The 20,346-nt window shown below is 39.1% G+C and overlaps 1 protein-coding gene across 1 annotated transcript in view; it reads right to left on the bottom strand.

Moving 5' to 3' along the window:
- The window catches only part of fgf11b (fibroblast growth factor 11b), a 50,852-nt gene that overhangs the window by 8,199 nt on the left and 22,307 nt on the right, over nt 1–20,346 (bottom strand). Inside the window, exons 2-3 of the mRNA XM_051684384.1 lie at nt 18,747–18,857; nt 10,894–10,997 (exon numbers count right to left, since the gene is read on the bottom strand). Of these exons, the coding sequence (XP_051540344.1) occupies nt 10,894–10,997; nt 18,747–18,857 (215 nt within the window). The remainder of the gene's footprint in view (nt 1–10,893; nt 10,998–18,746; nt 18,858–20,346) is intronic.

Raw genomic sequence — 20,346 nt, 5'->3', positions numbered from 1 at the left:
AAATAATGAAAACACACACACACACACACACACACACACACACACACACATGTTGGTGCAGCTATCATTATGAGGACTCTCCACAGACATAATGATTTTTATACTGTATGAACTATAGATTCTATCCCTTAATCCTAACCCTAAACCTAACCCTCACAGAAACCTTTTTGCATTTTTACATTTTCAATAAAACATCGTTTAGTGTGTTTTTTTGTTGTTGTTTTTTTTAAGCAATTTGAATTATGGGGACACTAGAAATGTCCTCATTAACCACATTTATAGCATAATACCCTTGTAATTACCAGTTTGTAACCTAAAAAAAGTCCTCGTAAACCACTTAAATCTGCCCACACACACACACACACACACACAAATGTGTAATGTGTTGTTAGATGTTAAGCCTTGTCTGAACAAATCAGAGGAGCCTCAGTTAGACAAGGCTCTGCAATAGTGCAACAGCACGTCTCTGAAAGTAACAATCCCATTTATTTTCTCCAGAGGAATTGATTTTAGGGATAAATAAACCTTTCAAAACAAACCTAACATGAGCTCAAAGGTTAAGCAATGGTATACTGTATGTTTTGTACTAGGTCAGTGGGATTTTGACTTCATATTGTGTGCGTGTGCCCGTGCATGTATGTGTGCGTGCGTGCATGCATGTGTGTGTGTGTGTGTGTGTGTGTATGTGTGTGTATGTTTAATTGCCAAATTCCCAGTGAAGTACTACATTACCCACAATCCTTAAGCTTGAACCACCAATCAGAGAAGTTGCTGTAAAATCACTACAAAAGAGCACAACAGTGACTGCACACTCCCATGATGTATTGCTACTAACATAATCGAGTCAGTCTCTCTATACACTGTCAAACAACTTATATTTGTATGTATTTAAAAAATTTTCAATAGAGCTGTTCAGGTTGTAGTCAAAATGAAGTGAAATCAAAATGAGCCATGGGTTCCCTTCGAATTTTCATATGGGTTTTCATAATAGTTAAATAAGGTCTGTGATAATAAATATAACTTGAAGATATGTGGTCGTTTTGTTCTACAACATAAATTACACGCAGTCATACCTCAAACGTGAATTTTGAAGCCACTGTGGTTCTTAAAAACATATGTTGCTAACATGTTGTTAGATAAGAACCACAGCGGTTTTCCATGCTTGTGGAAGTTGTAGTCCTTTTTCAGCAACTTTTTAGAAACATCTTTTCTTTTTTTTTTTTTAAACACGGTGGCTTCAAAATTAATGTTTGAGATATTACTGTGTGTAATTTATGTTAGCGAACAAAATGTCCAATTATTTTCTAATAGCCTAATGTTTACCACAGACTCTATTTTACGCATGAAATGGCAAATTCCATTATTAAAAACCCACAGGAAATTCCAGAGGGAACCCATTGTGAATTAGCATTCCAGATTTGCCTACATATTGACTTCATGGCTGAACTACAAATATACGTCACTACAGACTTCCAGCCATTGATCTAGTCAACTCTAAAATGCATACTTGGAGCAATTCCATCAAAACAAACGGTTAAGACTTAATCAGATGTAATTTTTTTGCATAATAACAAGTCATCTCAGCTCAGGATGGGTCCAGTTTGTACAGATCGAATTTGGTCTGACTGAAAGTGGCCCCTACGGTGCAGCGCTCTCTGGCTGTTTATGTCATTTGGGGCCACTCTCATCCATGATAATATCTCAACATAAAGCCCCTTAATAAGGCTTACCCTCTCTGTGTGTGTTTGCTTTCATTTGCTTTCATGCATCAGTAAATCCTTCCTCTTAAGCGTTGGATTGCACATGTGTATGGGACACGCATATGTGTACGTATGCGTAACGAGTCTTTCCATGGCTTGTGTTTGTGCGTTTGGCAGATGTTCAGTGACATGCTACATTACATAAGTCTATAAAGCATGCAAGGCTACATTAGGACACGTTAATGGATGGATGAAACAAATGCAGACAAGGTCATAATCCATTTACGTTATGCCTTTGGTGACGCTTTACTGATGGCCGCAGAGCTGCTGAGCATGGGTGCGGTTATTTCCGACCGCTGATGGAATTCAACTTTGTTTTGAGTGATGAATGGAGAGTCACTGTCAATAAGATTCATGGTAAGGAATGTTATGTGACATTTCCTGTTTAAGTGATTGATCCAGTCAAGACCTGAATGACAGGCCCCTCCCCCAAACTACTACTAATAAGTATGTGGTGAAGACAGAGGGGCCATGGAATGAGGTGATTCTCTATTGTAGAGTACCAAGGTTCATAACAGAGCTTATGGGAAATGCAGGCAGATTAAAATGGCACAGAGGGTTTATGGGGATGAACAGTGACAATCTACAGTTCATTACCTGCGAGAGAGTAAGTGATGATTACTGAATCATTTAGTCTTTCTGTGTCTCTCTCACCTCCTTCTTTGGGTATCTATACATTAGAAAAATCTCTTGTGATTTACATGAAACCTCTCAAGAAAATGTTGTATTTTACTCAAAAATAGCAAAAAATAGATAATCAAGCCTATTTTTAGGGCCATAAAGATTTTTTACATTTGAGGATTATTTTGAGGACAGTTACCCACATTTTACCCCAAATTCTCACTACTACAATGTAAAAAAAATTATATATTATTTTAATTAAGTACTTGTGGATCTTAGTAATACTCCCTTGGTGCTTAAAAAATATTGTATAACAGTATTTTTTATTTTTTTTACTCTAATACAGTGTTACTGTATTAGAATACAGTAAAAAATTACTGTGTTATGCTAATTAGAATCATCAATGAAAACAATGTGAATAGTATAAGTAAAATCCAGATGCATACGGTATTGCGAATTGGGGGGTAAAATGTGCTTAAGGGCACTGAAAATAATTTGACAATACAAAAATTACAATGGTCGTAAATGTAGGCTTCATTTTTCTTAATCTTTATGCAAAATGTAATTTCTGTTTTTTAATTTTTTTATTTGGGGTTAAATATAAGTAGAACATTTTGTTTTTTGACAGATTTTGTGAGAATCACTATTTGCTGAATAGGAATGCACAAAATGTGTTTTGAAAGTATGGAAAAAGCTGTGTCAATTTAAAATCAAGCAGCAATACAGAAAATTGGATTTTAAGAGGACCCGACTCTCTAAGATTCTCATTGGTTACCGGATGCTTATGTCTGAGTGCACTGCAGTAAAAAAAAAAGTTACGTTTCTCAACTTTAGGTTGCACGTCGAGCATCACTCTCGCATATCCTTGTGTTTTTCCTCTATGTCTTTGTTATGCACTTTCCCCATTTAAATCAATGGATTAATAGCGTTCTCCGACACAGTGCAAACTCTAGTGTGTATGCGCCCTTTTCTGTTTGTGAGGGAATGTTGGGAATGAGGTGTATTTTTGTAAGCAGTCACATGTGTTCTAGTTTGGATTCATATCAATACGTGTCTGACTTTTCATTTTTCTTTACAAACTACATCACTCTCTCTCTCTCTCTCTCTCTCTCTCTCTCTTTCTCTTAGTCTTCAGTGTGATGGGTGTGATTGCATCAGGGAGGGGAGCATTCTGAATCTCAATACCATCTGAGGAGGGAGAGAGCAGTCTATAGAAACCATTTATCAAACCTGAGATAAAGGCACCACAATACAAAAAACACACTGCGCACTTCTTGTTCACACAAACACACACCCACACATGCACCTATTGAGTTCAGACATAAACATTGTACCTCAAGTTAACTTTGTTTTGAGCAAGCTTTCCTAAGCAGTGTTCGAATTGAGGGGGCCCCAGGCCCCATGAGGGTTAAGGGAACCCCCTCCTTTTTTCAACTTTATACAGCATCCGAGAGAGTCAAAACTGATTTTCTGTCATAAACTTCTTGTATCAGTCTGAAGGGGTATATTTTGTGTTAAAGACTGGCTAACTATACATCCTGCTTTTTACACACATAATACACATCTTATCAAACTAAAATATTTCAGTAGATATTAAATAATTGCATTAAAAGTTTTGTTATTAAGTTAGAAGGAAGAAATCGCTACAGTCTCTATCAACCTCTAGTTTGTGTCCTGTTGGTGTTAATTTTGCAAAAATGACCATACTTTTCCAATTATTACATGACTGCTTGTCAAATAAATAAATAAATGGACATGTAATATTGATTTTGAGTTTAAATAATTTTATTAGCTTACTTATGAGAAGTAGGAAAGATGACTTGCAATACCTGGACAACTGTTAAAATAACAATTTATCCCAGGATTTTAGGTCATTATTCTGAAATATTATTACAAAATCAGAATCAAGTGTTCCAGAGAGCCGTGTAATAATGTTGCCTTCAAAATGTAATTGGAAATATTTTTATTTTAAGTTTCCTTCTCGGAAGTTGCACATGAACGCCCCATTAATTTCTAATTACGACTGGGAAACTAGAAGATAGATAGAAAATAGATCTTAAATCTAAGCCTATATATCATCTGAATAATGGCTGATCATGGCAACATATCCAAAACTATTTCTGTCAAGAATCTAACAATTGTGTCAGCACCTCCCACTCCCCATTTCTTTCTCGTGCTCTCTTTCTCACCCTCTCTTATTCAGCCCAGGAGGGTTTTTCCAGAGCATACTCTCTATAAAATGGGTCAGGACGTGACAAGGTTCTATTTTTATCCGGAAACCATTTTCATAACTCCACAACAGGGCTCAAAGAGCTCAAAGTCCACAAAACTCCCCAACTGCAAACCAATAATGCGGAGGTTCCCTCAGCAGTCTGTCCCCCACTACTCTCCAGGGCTACAGCGCCAATGCACAGACACAGCTATTGCCTTGATAGTCAAACAATCAGTACAGTAAAGGCTCAAGGAATGCTTTCAATTCAGTGCTGAGCTCTTTCTACTGCCATAAAGGCTGAGCTACGGCAGTAACTTCACCAGTATTGCAACTGGGAAAAATTACGTCAAAGTTTTTGGATTGTTTAGCCAAATGTGTTGCACATACACACATGGTAATGTGCTCTGATTTGAAATGTACATGAATTTGAGCATAGCTGAGCCAAACCTGTATGTCATAGGACAGATCATAGTCTAAGGGTTCCAATTTTGTTCATAACTCAATTTTGACAAAATGTGTAGTTACTGTGGTTTGCCATTGCAATGTAGTAGTTACTTAAAACCAACAGTTTGTAACACAAAAATAGATGTTAGTCATAATGTTTGCCTCAGTCACCATTCACTTTTATTGTATGGAAAACTTATGCAATGAAAGTGAATGGTGACAGACTAAATATCTGTCTAATTTGTGTTTCATAATCTGTCATAATCTGTCTTTTGTGTTTCACGTCAGAAAGAAAGTCATATGGGTTTGGAACAACATGAGGGTGAATAAATGACAGAAAATTCATTTTTGGGTGTACTAATCCTTTTTAAGTCATTTCCTTTCTTTGCAGAAGTCTGAAAATTACCCAAATGTTATACAATTTTATAACACTTTAAATTAGAAAATATTAATTTGTCAGATGCTTTTATTAAAAGCAACTTACAGTGCATTGAAGGTATACATTTTATGGTAACACTTTACAATAAGGTTCCATTCGTTAAAATTAGTTGAAGGAATATTCCGGGTTCAATACTAGTGAAGCTCAATCGACAACATTTGTGGCATAATATTGATTACCACAAAAATTCATTTTGTCTTGTGCCTCCTTTTCTTAAAAAAAAGCATTAATCTGGGTTACAGTGAGACACTTACAATGGAAGTGAATGGGGGCCAATTTTTGAACGTTAAAATATTAACTTTTTCAAAAGTATAGCTACAAGACTTAAATAAAATTCATGTTAACATGATTTAAGTGTGATAATTTCACTTACTAACCTTTTCTGTGTAAAGGTAAAGACAATTTTAAAACTTCATTGCCATAACGATGTAATGTCATTGTCAACAAACACTAAAATGACTGTAAAAATGGCAATTTAAACAACTTTAAACCAATAATACATGAATTTGATCAAGATTTAATGTAAGGGTTTTTATAAAATTAAAAGCTTCATATTTCTGCTTTTAAACCCTCCAAAAATTGGCCACACTCACTTCCATTATAAGTGCCTCATTGTCATCTCGATTTTTGCTTTTTTGAAGAAAAGGAAGGACGAGTCAAAATGTGTTTTTGTGATAATCAACATTATGCCACAAATGCTATCGATTGAACTTAACTTGTATTGAAACAGGAATATTCCTTCAACAACATTATTGAACACGAACTAACGTTAAACAATACTTTTACAGTGTTTATTAATCTTAGTCAATGTTAATTTTAAATAATAATAATACATTTTTTAAATCAAAAGTTGAATTTCTTTAACATTAGTTAATGCACTATGAACTAACATGAACTAACAATAAACAATTGCATTTTTATTAACTATCATTAACAAATGTAAACAAATAGAACTTTATTGTAAAGTGTTACCAATTTTATTAGTATTCTTTATGGGAATCAAGAACATGACCTTGCCGTTGCTAACGTCATTATCTACCAGTTAAAAACTGGAACAATGTTTTCAGTTGTCAGATATCGAATCTAGAGTATAAAAGCTTTCAAATATTTAAGATGATTAATAATTTATATATATATATATATATATATATATATATATATATATATATATATATATATATATATATATATATATATATATATATTAAGTTAAAACATGAAAAACTAAGAGGGAGCATTCAATGTTAAATAGCCATCAAACTGCCATTCAAATTGTAGCTAACTCTCAATCAGTGTTGGGTGTCTAAAAAAGTAATTAATTACTAACTACTAATTACATATTCTACAGTGTAATTGGATTACTGTACTAATTACATTCTAAAACCCTTATCAACCTCAACCAGATGAAAAATACAAGGATAGATATGAAATTGTTCTTTTAATTCTTTCAAATAAATCACATAAAATCAAATAAATTATTCATGAACTGGCCAAAGAATTTAAGGGGGCTGCATTAAATTAGAAAACATACATTTTAACATTAGACCTTAAATTTCTTAAAGTTTTATATTTAAAAATTAAGTCATCCCTTACTTTACTTTTTTCAATGAAAAAGTCATTTAATTACAGTAATTAATTACTTAGTAATGCATTACATCCAACACTGCTCTCAATAATGATTGTTTTATAGATGTACCATATTCATAAGTGAATGGCATTGAAATGTTGTCATATTTGCAAATTTAGTGGATTTCAGCAATTTTATTCAATGCAGCTGGATTGCCTTCACATCAGATTAAGAATTTTAAACCTTAATGGTAATTACAGGCTTTGCATCAAACACTGGATGAGGACATGAGGAATGTCTGCTCATGGGGATGTATGAAATCCATTATATGGCAGAAGATCACAGTCCCTGAGGCAGCTCCTCTTATTTACGTGTGCTTATTACAATGAGATACTCACAGAGCTTGACAATATAGTGGCATATAATGAATGACCTTCTGTTTAACTGCAGTAAGGAAAGGAGGAGAGGGGGAAGGGAAGGTGTGCAGAGGAGAAAAGTGCCCCTGGAAGAGAGGAGTTTCCCCATTGGCTGTGGTGTCCTCAGAGTCTCTCATGCATTTCGAGATACTAAGCCGATGATTATCAAACAAACACATTTGCATTCACATATGAACCCACTTAAATGATCTTATAAGTAGGCAAACAAACATACAAACACACACAAGTCATTTGTACATACAGTGATTAACCAAAGCTCTGAAATTATTGCAATGACTTACTGCATCCAGATGCCAGTTAAGCAGCATTGTAAACATAGATATCATTCACAAATTACTCCGCTTATGTAACCCTTCTGACATTTATTAAAATAAACCATCCCATCACACACAATTTAACCCAGAATTTAATCTAATGTTCGACTCCACTTTTGTTTATACCACAGGTTGCAAAAATATATGTATGTCTGAGGGCCAAAGAGTGGAACAGGGCATAAAGAGGACAAAACAGGGAGGACGGTTATGGAAGCACAGAAAGGACAAAGATGGCTGTTTAGGACGCGTCCAAATAAATTGAAATGTCAATATGACAGGGACAGGACAGGAGGAGGACAGATGGAAGGGCCCAAGACATAAGACATAAAAACTGGAAGGGGAGGAGGGACAGTTTTAGGATAGAGGACAGGATGTCCCGATGCTCACAGTGCATCTGTAAGCTACACATGGGTCTGAATTAGAGTTCCCTTTGAACCAAATGCTGCACTCCATTTCTGAGAAGAAAATCCCCTCATTTCTCAGTTCACAGAGAAGCAGGAGACAAAAGCTCTCTCATCCCTGCATTCTAATCACCAGCTCTGGAATGCTCGCTCACATACACACATACTATAAACACAGCTTAACAAACACACACTCAATATCTCTTTCTCTCAGAGAGCTGTCTCATCACGCTCTCAGTTCTCTTTATTCTGCTCTAGTCGTGACACAGTCTAAATATCTACTCCACCTTGCCTGCTAATGCTGCTGCTTTTTCACTCTACCCCACATCAAACACAATTTGGTCACACTGCACTGGCTAATCCTTTGTTATTGTTTTTTTTTTTTTTTTTTTTAAATGGGAAAGCTTGACCTTTGGGAGTGGTAACAGCATACATGCAACACAGCAATAGGGTCTCCTTTAAGAGTTTGTCTGTTAAATGTGTTTCTTTCCCAGTAAGGTTAATCGGTAACACGTTACAATAAGGTTGTATCTGTTAGCATTATTTAATGCAATAGTAAAAAAAAAAAATGTTTTACATTAAAAGTCATATCCGTTAGCATTAGGTAATGCATTAATTAATGAAATAACATGAACTAACAATAAACAAAAGTTATTTTATATTTTATATAATAGTTATTTATCAATTAACATTTACCAATATTAATAAATGCTGTAAAAAAAAAAATCATTATTCTTTTTAGTTCATGATATTGTTAATGAATTGAACCTTACTGTAAAGTGTTAATAGGTCAATGATGTGACGCAATGGTTTTTTTTTTTTTTTTTGTCCGGATCTTTGAAGTTATTCAAAAATTTATGAAAAATGCAATTCACACAAAGCCATTACTTGAATACACCTTTTCTATGATGAACATGTTTTCAGTTTCTGATTTTAAAGTAATTTTGATATTTTTGGAGGGCTTAAAAAATTACAGTCTCATTAAAATCTGAAATTCTTGAAAAAAGAAATGTTGGCATAATTAGTGCAAAATAATGTCTCATTATTATTTCAAACAATAAGTAGTACAACAAATTTGTTTTAAAACAGAATCAAAATCAGGTGGTGAAACCAACATAGGTTGCCATTTTGTTGTCATGTGATACAAACACAAAATGCAAACACAAAACAGAGAGGACCCCTTCTGACCCTCAAGACTGTGTAAATTATTATTATTATTATTATTATTATTATTATTTAAAGAAGATATTTTTATATTTTTTATGAAAAGACATATTTGGTTTAGGTCATACAGAGTAACTCTGAAAACATTTCTTGATATTCTTGACTCAAAATTTCATGAAAAAAAAAAATAAAAAAAATAAATAAAAAACTTTAAAAATACTGTAGTTTAAAAACTATTTTGAAATAAATAAATAAGTCTCATGTAGTCAAGTTGCAAGGAACATATTTAAAGATCAATCAGATCAATATTTAAGTCCTTTTTTACTATCAATCTCCACCTTTGACCAGCCCTAACCAGTAGGTGGCTGAATGTGAAAGTGAAAGTGTACATTAACAGTAAAAAAGGACTTAAATATTGATCTGTTTCATGCATTGTATCGACCTATCAACCTAAAATATTCTTCAAAAATCCTTGTTTGTGTTCTGCAGAACCTTTTAATTGATTTAATTTAAAATTTAAAATTCATTAAATAAATTTATGTTTTGTAGAAAATGTTTGAAGTGTATTCAAAAATAAATGAAACCAACATGGACACAAAGATTACATTCTATGAATTTTTCATTGTGTTTAAACTAGATTTTTAAAAGATTTCACATTTTTATCACCTCATACACGCTCATCTGTCAGTGTATTTTTTGTGGCTATACATACAGAACTACAAACTGAACCATTGTGGTTGGTAAATGGCAAAGACAGAACCTAAGGTATTTAAGGAGTTTTACACCAAGAGGAGAATGTAATAAATTCAGAGCCATAGAGAGACTGAATTTGACAACAAAGTGAGAACCTGAGGAATTTAGTACAATAAAGAGAACCCAAGAAATCTTGCACCACAGACAAAGCCTACAGAATTCAGTGCCATGGAGAGAACCTGATGAATTTTAAACCAAGGGAGAATCTGACAAATTCAACACTATTGAGAGAACCACAATAATTCATCACAGTGGACATAACCCACAGGAAATTCAGCACCATGGACAGAACCACATGGAATTCAGCACCATGGAGAGAACCAAAGAAAATTCAGCACCACGGACAGGACCACATGGAATTCAGCACCACGATGTTAACCACATGAAATTCTGCACCATGGAGAGAACCAAAGAAAATTCAGCACCATGGACAGTACCACATGAAATTCAGCACTATGGAGAGAACCCTAAGATTCAGCACAAAGTGCAAAATTAGAATTTAGCACCACAGAAAAATCCTGAGGATATCAGCACCAAGGACAGAACCCGCATCATCCTAATTATCCTAATAACATTGTCTTTCACACCAGTTTGTTTGGCAAAAATTTTAATATGAGAAGAGTGATTAAACCCCCTGCAAAATTATTTAAAGTACCTCACAAAAAGCTACACATCTTCAGTAATCTGTGAATCATTATTGTGGAGCTGCATGGAGGGCATCAGCATAATTATTCTAATTATGATAATCATCACATCTTTTAAAAAGCATTCGGTCACTTACGGAGGTGTAGAGGTATCCCTCGGAGTTCATGCCCAGGTAGAAGCCAGTCTTCGCACCCTGAATCGCCACTATCCGCAGGCCCACAGGAATCAAGTTGAACTGTGCTGTGGGACAAAATCAGAGAGGGTCAAGCTTAGAAGAATTGAATAAAACACTAGATGAAGAAATCAGGTGGCAGGGAAATCCCAGACCAACCTATAGAATGTTTAGATATAAACAGAATGTATAGCAGGATCTTTATGGTTAATTCATATTATATTACCATACGTACCCGACAAAGCTTCACCAGATCACAGCTGCAAAAAAAAAAAAACCTTTAAGGTGCTGTAAGCGATCTTTTTATGGAATTGCACATGGAAAATGTCACTATTACCTGACAGGTATCACTGATTAAGTTTTCCTGAAATACTTTGTTGAGCCAATCAGAACACACTGAGGCACATTCCGCCAGTCAGACATTTTACAAGTTCAAAAGCAGTCCACATATGGTAAGCAAGAAGCTGAGAGCATGGTATTTGAAGTATATCATTCAAGTTTCACGCCATATTGCATTTTGGTTCTAAAATTAAATCATTATTCCTCTGACAATTAGGTTTAGAGCAAAGTCCTTTTTTCAAGGGAAGTCAGTCCATATGGTGCCCATCTTTGAGAAATCTCCAAGATGGTTAGTAAAGATTAGAATCAAAGAACGTGTTTCAAATCAGCAGTAAAATCTTACAACAATGGTATCATTAATTGTGGTTCTTTTGCTCGAATCACGCTGATAAAAGCTATTTTTCAGGCAGCTAATGCACATGTGCATTCTCGAGTTAATTGACAGGCTCTCTATCTAAAATTAATTTACACTCTATCTAAAAGCTGATTGGCTCTTTTACCTGTGAGGCGGGACTTCCTTTTCAATATCTGCTGGCCGTTCCAATTTCTCCCATTCATTTAAATAGAAGTGAACTGTCTCTGGTTTAGAGTTGGTTTGGCTTAGGGAGTAGGGTCAGTGGCGGATTTAGGCATGGGCGACATGGGCACATATAGCAATTGTTCCCTATTCCTACTTTCTCACTTCTGCACACCCCACTTTTCATCCTTCCTTCTTAACCATAGCTAGAAGCTCCCTTTTTCTGCTTCCTCTGCCATTTCCTTCAGAGACTTCTTCAATACTGATCCAAAGATACCAATGTTTTACAACAGGTGCTGCACTGATGTTCCAATAAACCCTCGACACCTGACCTCCACAGGGTAAGTGGCAGGCCTCCATCCATTTTCCCTGCACTCAGCAGCCAGATCAGCATATTTTAGCTTCTTCCTCTCATAGGCTGCCTCCAGTCCCTCTTTCCATGGAACAGTAAGTTCAATCATTATGACGTTCCTAGCTAATGCCAACCATAACACTATGTCCAGCCTCAAGGAGGTGATGGCGATCTCAGAGATCCCAAGAGGGAATCAGGCATGGCCTAGGAGGATTCAACCTCCTCGCGCCCTTGAGGAACCTGTTGATCAGGTCTCGCTGTTGGGAAGGCCTCCCGTCCAGTGTGTTGTGGTAAGCTGCTATGGAAGCCACATATGTTTTCAGGGTAGAGGGAGACAGCCGTCTCTCCAGCCCTTCCTGAAGGAAAGACAGCACAGACCAGACGGCACATCTCTGTGGGTCTTCCCCACGGGAAGAACACAAGTTCGCGAAGAGATGCCACTTTAAGGCATACAGCCGCCTCATAGAGGGGGCTCTAGCCTGAGTGATCGTGCTTACCACTGCTTGCAAAAGACCCCCTAAGTCTCCGTCCAGGAGCCATACATGGAGATTCCAGATGTCCGGCCGCGGGTGCTGGAGTGTGCCCTGCCCCTGAGTGAGAAGGTCCTGCCTCAGGGGAATGCGCCAGGGAGGTGCTACTACCAGGAGCATCAGATCCGAGAACCAAGTCTGGTTGGGCCAGTACGGCACAACGAACAGGACTTGCTGCACTTCCTCCCTGACTTTGCACAGATTCTGTGCAATGAGGCTCACTGGAGGAGACGTATACTTGCACGGCCCCCGAGGCCAGCTGTGCACCAAAGCACCCATGCCGAGGGGAGCCTCGGACAGGGAGTACCAAAGGGGGCAGTGAGAGAACTTTTGGGAGGCGAACAGGTCTACCTGCGCCTCCCCGAATCTCTCCCAAATCAGCTGGACTACATGGGGCTGGAGTCCCCACTCCCCACAGAGCGTCTCGGTTGTACGGTTGAGAAAACCCAGAAGGTGAGTGGCTTGCAGCGACTTCAACATCTGCTGACTCCAGCAGAGGAGGCGGCGGGCGAGTTGCAACATGCGACGAGAACGTACGCCGCCTTGGCGGTTTATGTACACTACGGTCACTGTGTTGTCAGTCCGGACAAACACATGCTTGCCCTGAATCAGCGGCCGAAGCCTCCGCAAGGCCAGCAATACCGCCAGCAACTCTAAGCAGTTGATGCTCTGCCAAAGGAGTCCAGAGCCCCGAGACTGCCTGCCCATTGCACACGGTGCCCCAGCCCGAGTTTGAGGCATCTGTCGTGAACACGACACGCCTTGAGACCTGCTCTGATGGCACTGTGGCATGATGGTCAAACGCCGGTTGCCGTGGTGCCATGCCCACCTCGGGACTGGAGTCTGTAGCCAGTGCTGAAGTGGTCTCATATGCATCAACCCGAGGGGGAGAACCACCGCCAAGGATGGCATATGTCCCAGGAGCCTTTGAAATTGTTTCACTGGCTCCGCTACCTTCTGCCTGAAGGTCTTCAGGTTGTAAGAAGTGTCTTGAGAGTGACTGAGTCCAACTCCATACCAAGAAAAGAGATGCTCTGCACAGGGGAGAGCTTGATCTTCTCCCAGTTGACCTGAAGCCCGAGTCGGTCGAGGTCCTGAAGCACAAGGTCCCTGTGCGCACACAATAGATATCGCGAGTGAGCTAGGATTAGCCAGTCATCGAGATAATTGAGAATGCGAATGCCCTTCTCCCTCAGCGGGGCCAGGGCAGCCTCTGCGACCTTGGTAAAGATGCAAGGAGACAGGGACAGACCGAAGGGGAGGACCTTGTACTGGTATGCTCATCCCTCAAAGGCAAACTGAAGAAAGGGTCTGTGTCGAGGAAGGATCAATATGTGAAAGTACGCGTCCTTCAGGTCGATGGCCGCAAACCAATCCTGATGTCGTACTGACACCAGGATGCGCTTCAGCGTTAACATCTTGAACTGAAGCCTATGTAAGGCTTTGTTCAAAGCATGCAGATCCAAGATTGGCTGCAACCCTCCCCCTCTCTTGGGCACGATAAAATAAGGGCTGTAAAAGTCCTTGCGCAACTCAGCTACGGGGACGGGCTCTATTGCTCCCTTCGCAAGAAGGGTGGCAACCTCCGCCTGGAGGATGGAGACACCCTTGCCCCGCACCATAGTGGAGAGGATGCCATTGAACCTGGGTGGGCGTCTGGTGAACTGGATCGCGTAGCCGAGGCAAATCGTCCTGATGAGCCACAGCGAGGGGCTGGAGAGTGCTAACCAGGCCTCCAGATTCCGCACCAGCAGCACCTAGGGGACGACTGGACTTACCATGCCCGGGCAGGGTGGTTTGCGGCAAGGCAGAGCAGGCGCCACACCTGGAAGACAGCCCAGTGGGGACGTGATGCTCCGCAAGCCTGCAATGGTGGCCGGTGACTGGGGCGGGCGAGCGACCCCAGATACCAGCACACTTACCTGTTTGCCGGCTGTATCTCGACGGAGAACGGGAGATACTTGCATTCGCCTGATTGACCGGAAAGACTTCCAGCGCCTGGCCGTCACGAGTGCGCTGATCCAGGGAATGAGGAAACTGCTGTTTTACAGACCATGTGGGCGATATAATACCATGTGCTGGCCCAGGGGTGATGGTGAAGCTGGAGAGTTCACCCGGGCCAGACTGGTCAGAGATAGTCGCCTCATCCCCGGGATGCCCGTGCCAGGGCTGCCTCGAAGCCTGTCCGGGGTTCTTGGGGGCCAGCTGACGGGCAGGTGGAGCTGACTTCCCACGGGAGGATGTTCTTCTCTGAGGCTGGCATACGGGCTCCGATGGTACGGGAGCCGGGGCTGGCACCGCAGGGGAACGGCTCTGGCAAGAAGCAGACAGGGCGTGGAACTTCGGAGGCCTGAAGGCAGCCGAGTCACGCTGTGGCAAGATGTGCTTAATCGCCTCGGTTTCGGCCTGGGCAAGCACGGCTGGTTGCGGGTTGGGGAGCAGCCGCGGTGGCTCCTTGCTTCATGAAGAAGGAAGTGAGCCCCGACCGCAACGTTTTTATGGGCATGTTCTCGCAATGATAACATAACCCTTCCACAAACGCTGCCTCGGCGTGCTGGCGCCCCAAGCACTGGAGACAGATTTCATGGCTGTCCGGAGTGGAGAGCTAACAGCCACATCCGGTAGCGCAAATGCGGAAGGACATCTTTAAAAAGACGGCAAGCGTTTGCACGAGCTCTTTTAGAAGGAAATATACTCTTTTGAATATACTCTTTTAGCACCCGCTGACTCAGCTGCCGAAGCGCCCAGGAGAAGCACAACACTCGACTGTGCGAGGGTGACCACTGATATGCGCCGTAAAATCCAGCAGCGTAAGCAAAAGGTGAGAGGACGAACACAAGCAGGCATTCGGCTCAGAAGCAAAAATCTGAATAAGTGGTGCACGCCATCTCCTTTTATACCCGTATGTCCGGGGGCGGAGAGTGGCATGCAAATTCCACTCGCCAATTCTCATTGGCCTTTTCTGTTTTAAGCAAAAGTGATTGAGGCTCTCAAGATCGCACCCCTAGTGTCACTACATTGACACAACATCGAGTGAGTGACAGACAAGTAACTAAACTTTTACCTTTTACATTCAATTCCAGAAATTTTCAAAAATGTAATGAATGAGCCAGATGAAACCTTTAAACTTGTATTATAAAGTGCATTATATTCCAATATTTAATCTAAGGATGGCGCAATACTTATCATCAGAGGTCTGGGCTAAGCACTAAATATCCACTGCCCCTAGAACTGTACCTGCTGCTTCATTAGCAGTTGTCGGTTAGTTTGTCATTTGAGAACGCTGTTTTGCTACTACTGCTTTTGACAACTTTGAAAAAATTTATGCGCTGCTTATGTCTTTCTCCATGTCTAAGTACAATACTCTCAACTGCACAAATGTATCTTTGTTGAATGGAATTTTGATAAAAAGGGGTGTAACTAATTCAGGACTAAGTCTGGCAGAAGTTTCAGAATGGTTCCAATTTAACCCCTGGGACAAGAATGGGGACAATGCGACATAGGATGAAATGGGATAACAGAGATGAAAAGAAGAGTGACGCAGTGAAAGGAAGAAAAACTTCAGAGATGACAAAGATAATGGCAGAAGGGAGGATGGGGTCTATCCAAGAGAGACTATCTGTCCTCTCTCTGTTGTCCTTGATGGAAAGATGGATTATGTTTGATATGGATCATTCAAAGAACCACATCACAGTAAATGCTTCTGAGAGATATATGGAAAATAAAAGACAAAGAGAAAGATTGAGGAAGAGGGATGGAAGAATGAGGATATTACCACAAAGGGACAGAAAATTCTGTCATCATTTACTCACCCGTCACCCCCATGTCATTCCAAACCTGTATTACTTTCTTTCTTTGTAACACAAAAATAAATATTTAGCAGAATGTCCCTGGTCGCCATTCACTTTCGTTGTCACTTTTGTACAATGAAAGTGATTGTTGACCAAGGACAGAGCAGCTTGGATATTCTGTTAGATAACTACGGAAGAAAGTGTTACACGGAAGAAAGATAGTCAAACGGGTTTGAAACTACAGTACATGAAAAATATCCCTTTAATTTTCAATGAAGACTGAGGAACACTGGCTAAATAATGCAAAAATTAGTCTTGAGTGAGATGTCCTGCCAGAGTTTGACAGATATATGACAGTATTTAATTGTTGTCAGACAATATCATAACGATTTAAATCACATTCATGAAATCTAATACAACACCATCAAATTCAGTTCATTGGGAATGAAGTGTTTAGGATTCATGTCAGAGCACCGTCACAACGTTCAAGGGACACTGCAGTTGTACGGTTATTTAATATGTGCGACAGTCATTTCAATAGACATCCGTGACATGTAAGCTAGAACTTGACGACCGAGGCAGGAGTGTGCAACGCTAGCTTACTCTGACAACTGTCATCCTGATAAAATACTTCTCAATCTGTTATACGCACACTCAAAAAACACACATAGTGGTACAAAAAGCACAAGGGGTTCAACTGAACTCATGACACATCACATGTCTGCTCTTGTAGGCATGTCTTTCTCTGTCTCACTGTCTCTTTCGCTTCATGAACAGCATGTTACGGCGACTCAACATAAATACAGTACATGATTATCATCGTTGTACCAACCAGACAAGGACTGAGACCTCAGGTTGAACTTATACAAAAGATATTGCCATAAAAAAGGCTTCCAGAAATGCAAACATATGTGGCATAGGTCCAAAATCTTCCTCAATGGTTCTTCACAGCACCTTGAGGTGACAGTCAATGTAATCCCTGGAGGTTACAGTGTTGCGTCAAAAATGCAACTCTCATTGAAAATGAATGACTTTCAATGACTTTGTTGCTCAAAATTATTGGCAGTGTGAATGCCCCAATGTTCAGTTAAGAACACCCTTATTATAAAGGACCATTTTTGCTGTTTAGGGTTCATGAGTTGGTTACATGGTCCTTTCAGAGGTTAAAAGTTATTGATGTTACATCTTGGGTTCTTCTTATCAGCATATTGGTTTCTGGGTTGCATTTACCATTTTAGACCATTTTATACAAAGCAACTGACAGTGCATTCAAGCTATAAATTCTTTCAGTATGTACATTCCCTGAGAACTGAACCCCTGACGTTGGTGTTGCTAGCTCTGTGCGCTTCCATTTGAGCTACAGAAACATGTTGATTTTTGTATGGCATCCTGCTATAAAATGGTTTTCAGTTTTACTTGGAACCTTTATCTTGTAGAATGTACAACAACCTGCAAAAATCTATTTCAGACATCGGTCAATATTGGCAGTGTCCATTGAAAAGAATCCTGTGATCTTCAATCACATTAGTGAGTGTGAATTCTCAGACTGGCATCAGTGATCATGGACTTTGAAGTGTTAACCATATCTAAGGCCTGACATAACGGACATATGCCAACACTCGGCTCTCAAATGAATTATACTAACAGATAGATAGAAGATGTGCGTGAGGAGACTGGAAGACAGAGAAAATGAATGAGAAGAACAGTAGAAGTTTAGATGTCTGTCTAGCGGTCACAGGTCAATGGACCCTTTTCATAGAGTTTGAAAATGTATTTCTTAATTAATTTAACAGAGAATTTCAAGCAAACATATTTATTTCTTACTGTACATTATTTAAAAGTTTTTTACCACTGCATCTCCATCTCTTTTTATCACCTACTGTATTTTGAAAAGTTGTGGAAATGTAATAGTGTATTTTTTCTTTTGCTGTTAAAGCAAATATTAACACACATTAATACAGTATTTGCTATGGTCTCCCATTTCCATCTGTACACTAGCAGTGATGTTTACCTTGCTATACTGCTTAGCAAAGGCAAAGCTCAGTAACCACACATTTGGTCAAAATTGAGTTGTGACTGAAATTTGGTATTTTAAGCTCAGAAAAAAACAGATGCAGACTAATTTATAAGTCACATTTGGCTGGACGATCAATAGTTTACTTCCGCATTCCAAATCTGGAAATGTGTAGAGGGTCCATAATGTCCCCACAACTTACCAACCAGAGGTCACACTGAGCCTGTCAGGTGTGAATAACAAGTGAGAATGTCACACGCAAACACACACTTACAGAAGCAGCTGTTCTCGTCCCTTGTGCCGTCCATGGTGCCATCCGGCAGCATCTGCAGGTAGTAGCCATGCTGGCTGTACAGGCGGGTGACGATGCCTTTTAGCTGCGGCTCTGCTGAGAAAAAATGATAACAGGCACACACTGTTAGCCCAGGGAGAAAACATCACAGCTTGTGCTTTACATGCATGACATCATTAAAGTTTTACATAGAGGATATCAACAGTGTTACTGACGCTGCACAGACGTCAACAATAACAACAAAAGATGTTGTGCAACATTTTTTAAAGAACTAACTTTGTGTTGGGATTCAGAACAAACTCCCCAGTGTAAAAGAAATATGCAACAAAACATTTTCAAACCAGATTTATATATATATATATATATATATATATATATATATATATATATATATATATACACTATATTTAGTAATTTAGCAGACACTTTTATCCAAAGTGACTTACAAAATGAGAAAAATAAGCAATTCGTCATACAAAAGTCAACAATGTCCACAGTATCACACTGCTAAATTCTATTTGTAGCTGGAGTAGTACAGTTAAAGCAGAAAAAAGACAGAAGAAAGATTTTATTCAATTTTTTTCAAAAATTTAGATCTCAAGTGCCTTATGTTTGTGGACTGAGCATAAACATTTATTTATTTATTATTATTATTATTATTTATTAATTAATTAATTTATTGCATTTTCTGAAGGTGTTGTGAATATCTTAGGGATTTTGTTCTGGGTGGTTGCTTACTAGGGCACCTGACCTGTGTAAACTTGAGTTGAACTGACTTAATACATCCACTTCAAATTAAATTGGGAGCAGTTGTTTAAAAGTGATTGCAGCATGAAGTAAACGTGGTAAGAAAAGTTATGTTAGATCCGAGAAAATGCATCATGTGTGTGCAGATGCCACTTCTTTTGATATACCTGTACATGTATTTTTATCTGTAGGGTGCTACCCACACTCTTGGTGAACAATGTTCCACTGCTTTTATCATCATTTGTGATTTCTGGATAAGATTTTTTAGAAACTTTTTGGACCATTTTGATTCAGACCGATTTGCTAGTTAATCATTTTGATCGATTTGTGAAATAGTTTGCAGTTGACCAAAGAGATTTGTTCAGATTCTGTTACACATTTACACCAGTGGGTGGCGACAAATGTGAGTTATATGTAATGTGAGTCATTGAATCATTGATTCAGTTGGTTTGTTACAAAACACTGATGCTGCGTTGGAATATACAGCCTGTTTAGTACGCCAAAATAGTATGTCAGTGGAGTAGTATATCCACATCCTCGGTATTCGTTAAACATTAAGTGAGAAATACCCAGATGACCATCCTATTTCTGAAGAGATTCTGAAGAGCAGACCGACTGGACACTTTACGATCCCATAATCCCTTGGGAGCTGAGGTGACATCACATTCAGAACGCTGGATTTAAAAGAACGACGGTGAAGTGGGTTGGCTCTTTTCAACTGCAGCTGATATAACAAGAAAGTTGTTGTGTTTGTTTAACAAAACCAGAATAGATTTTTTTCCATGGTTGTTATTACATCATACATAAGGCAGAAGTAGCAATAGTAGTATGGGTA

This window comes from Myxocyprinus asiaticus, chromosome 42 (assembly GCF_019703515.2).
Source record: "Myxocyprinus asiaticus isolate MX2 ecotype Aquarium Trade chromosome 42, UBuf_Myxa_2, whole genome shotgun sequence".
NCBI classification, from domain to species: Eukaryota; Metazoa; Chordata; class Actinopteri; order Cypriniformes; family Catostomidae; genus Myxocyprinus; species Myxocyprinus asiaticus.
Note: the sequence above shows the minus strand (reverse complement) of the source record. Positions and strands in the feature narration are given on the sequence as shown.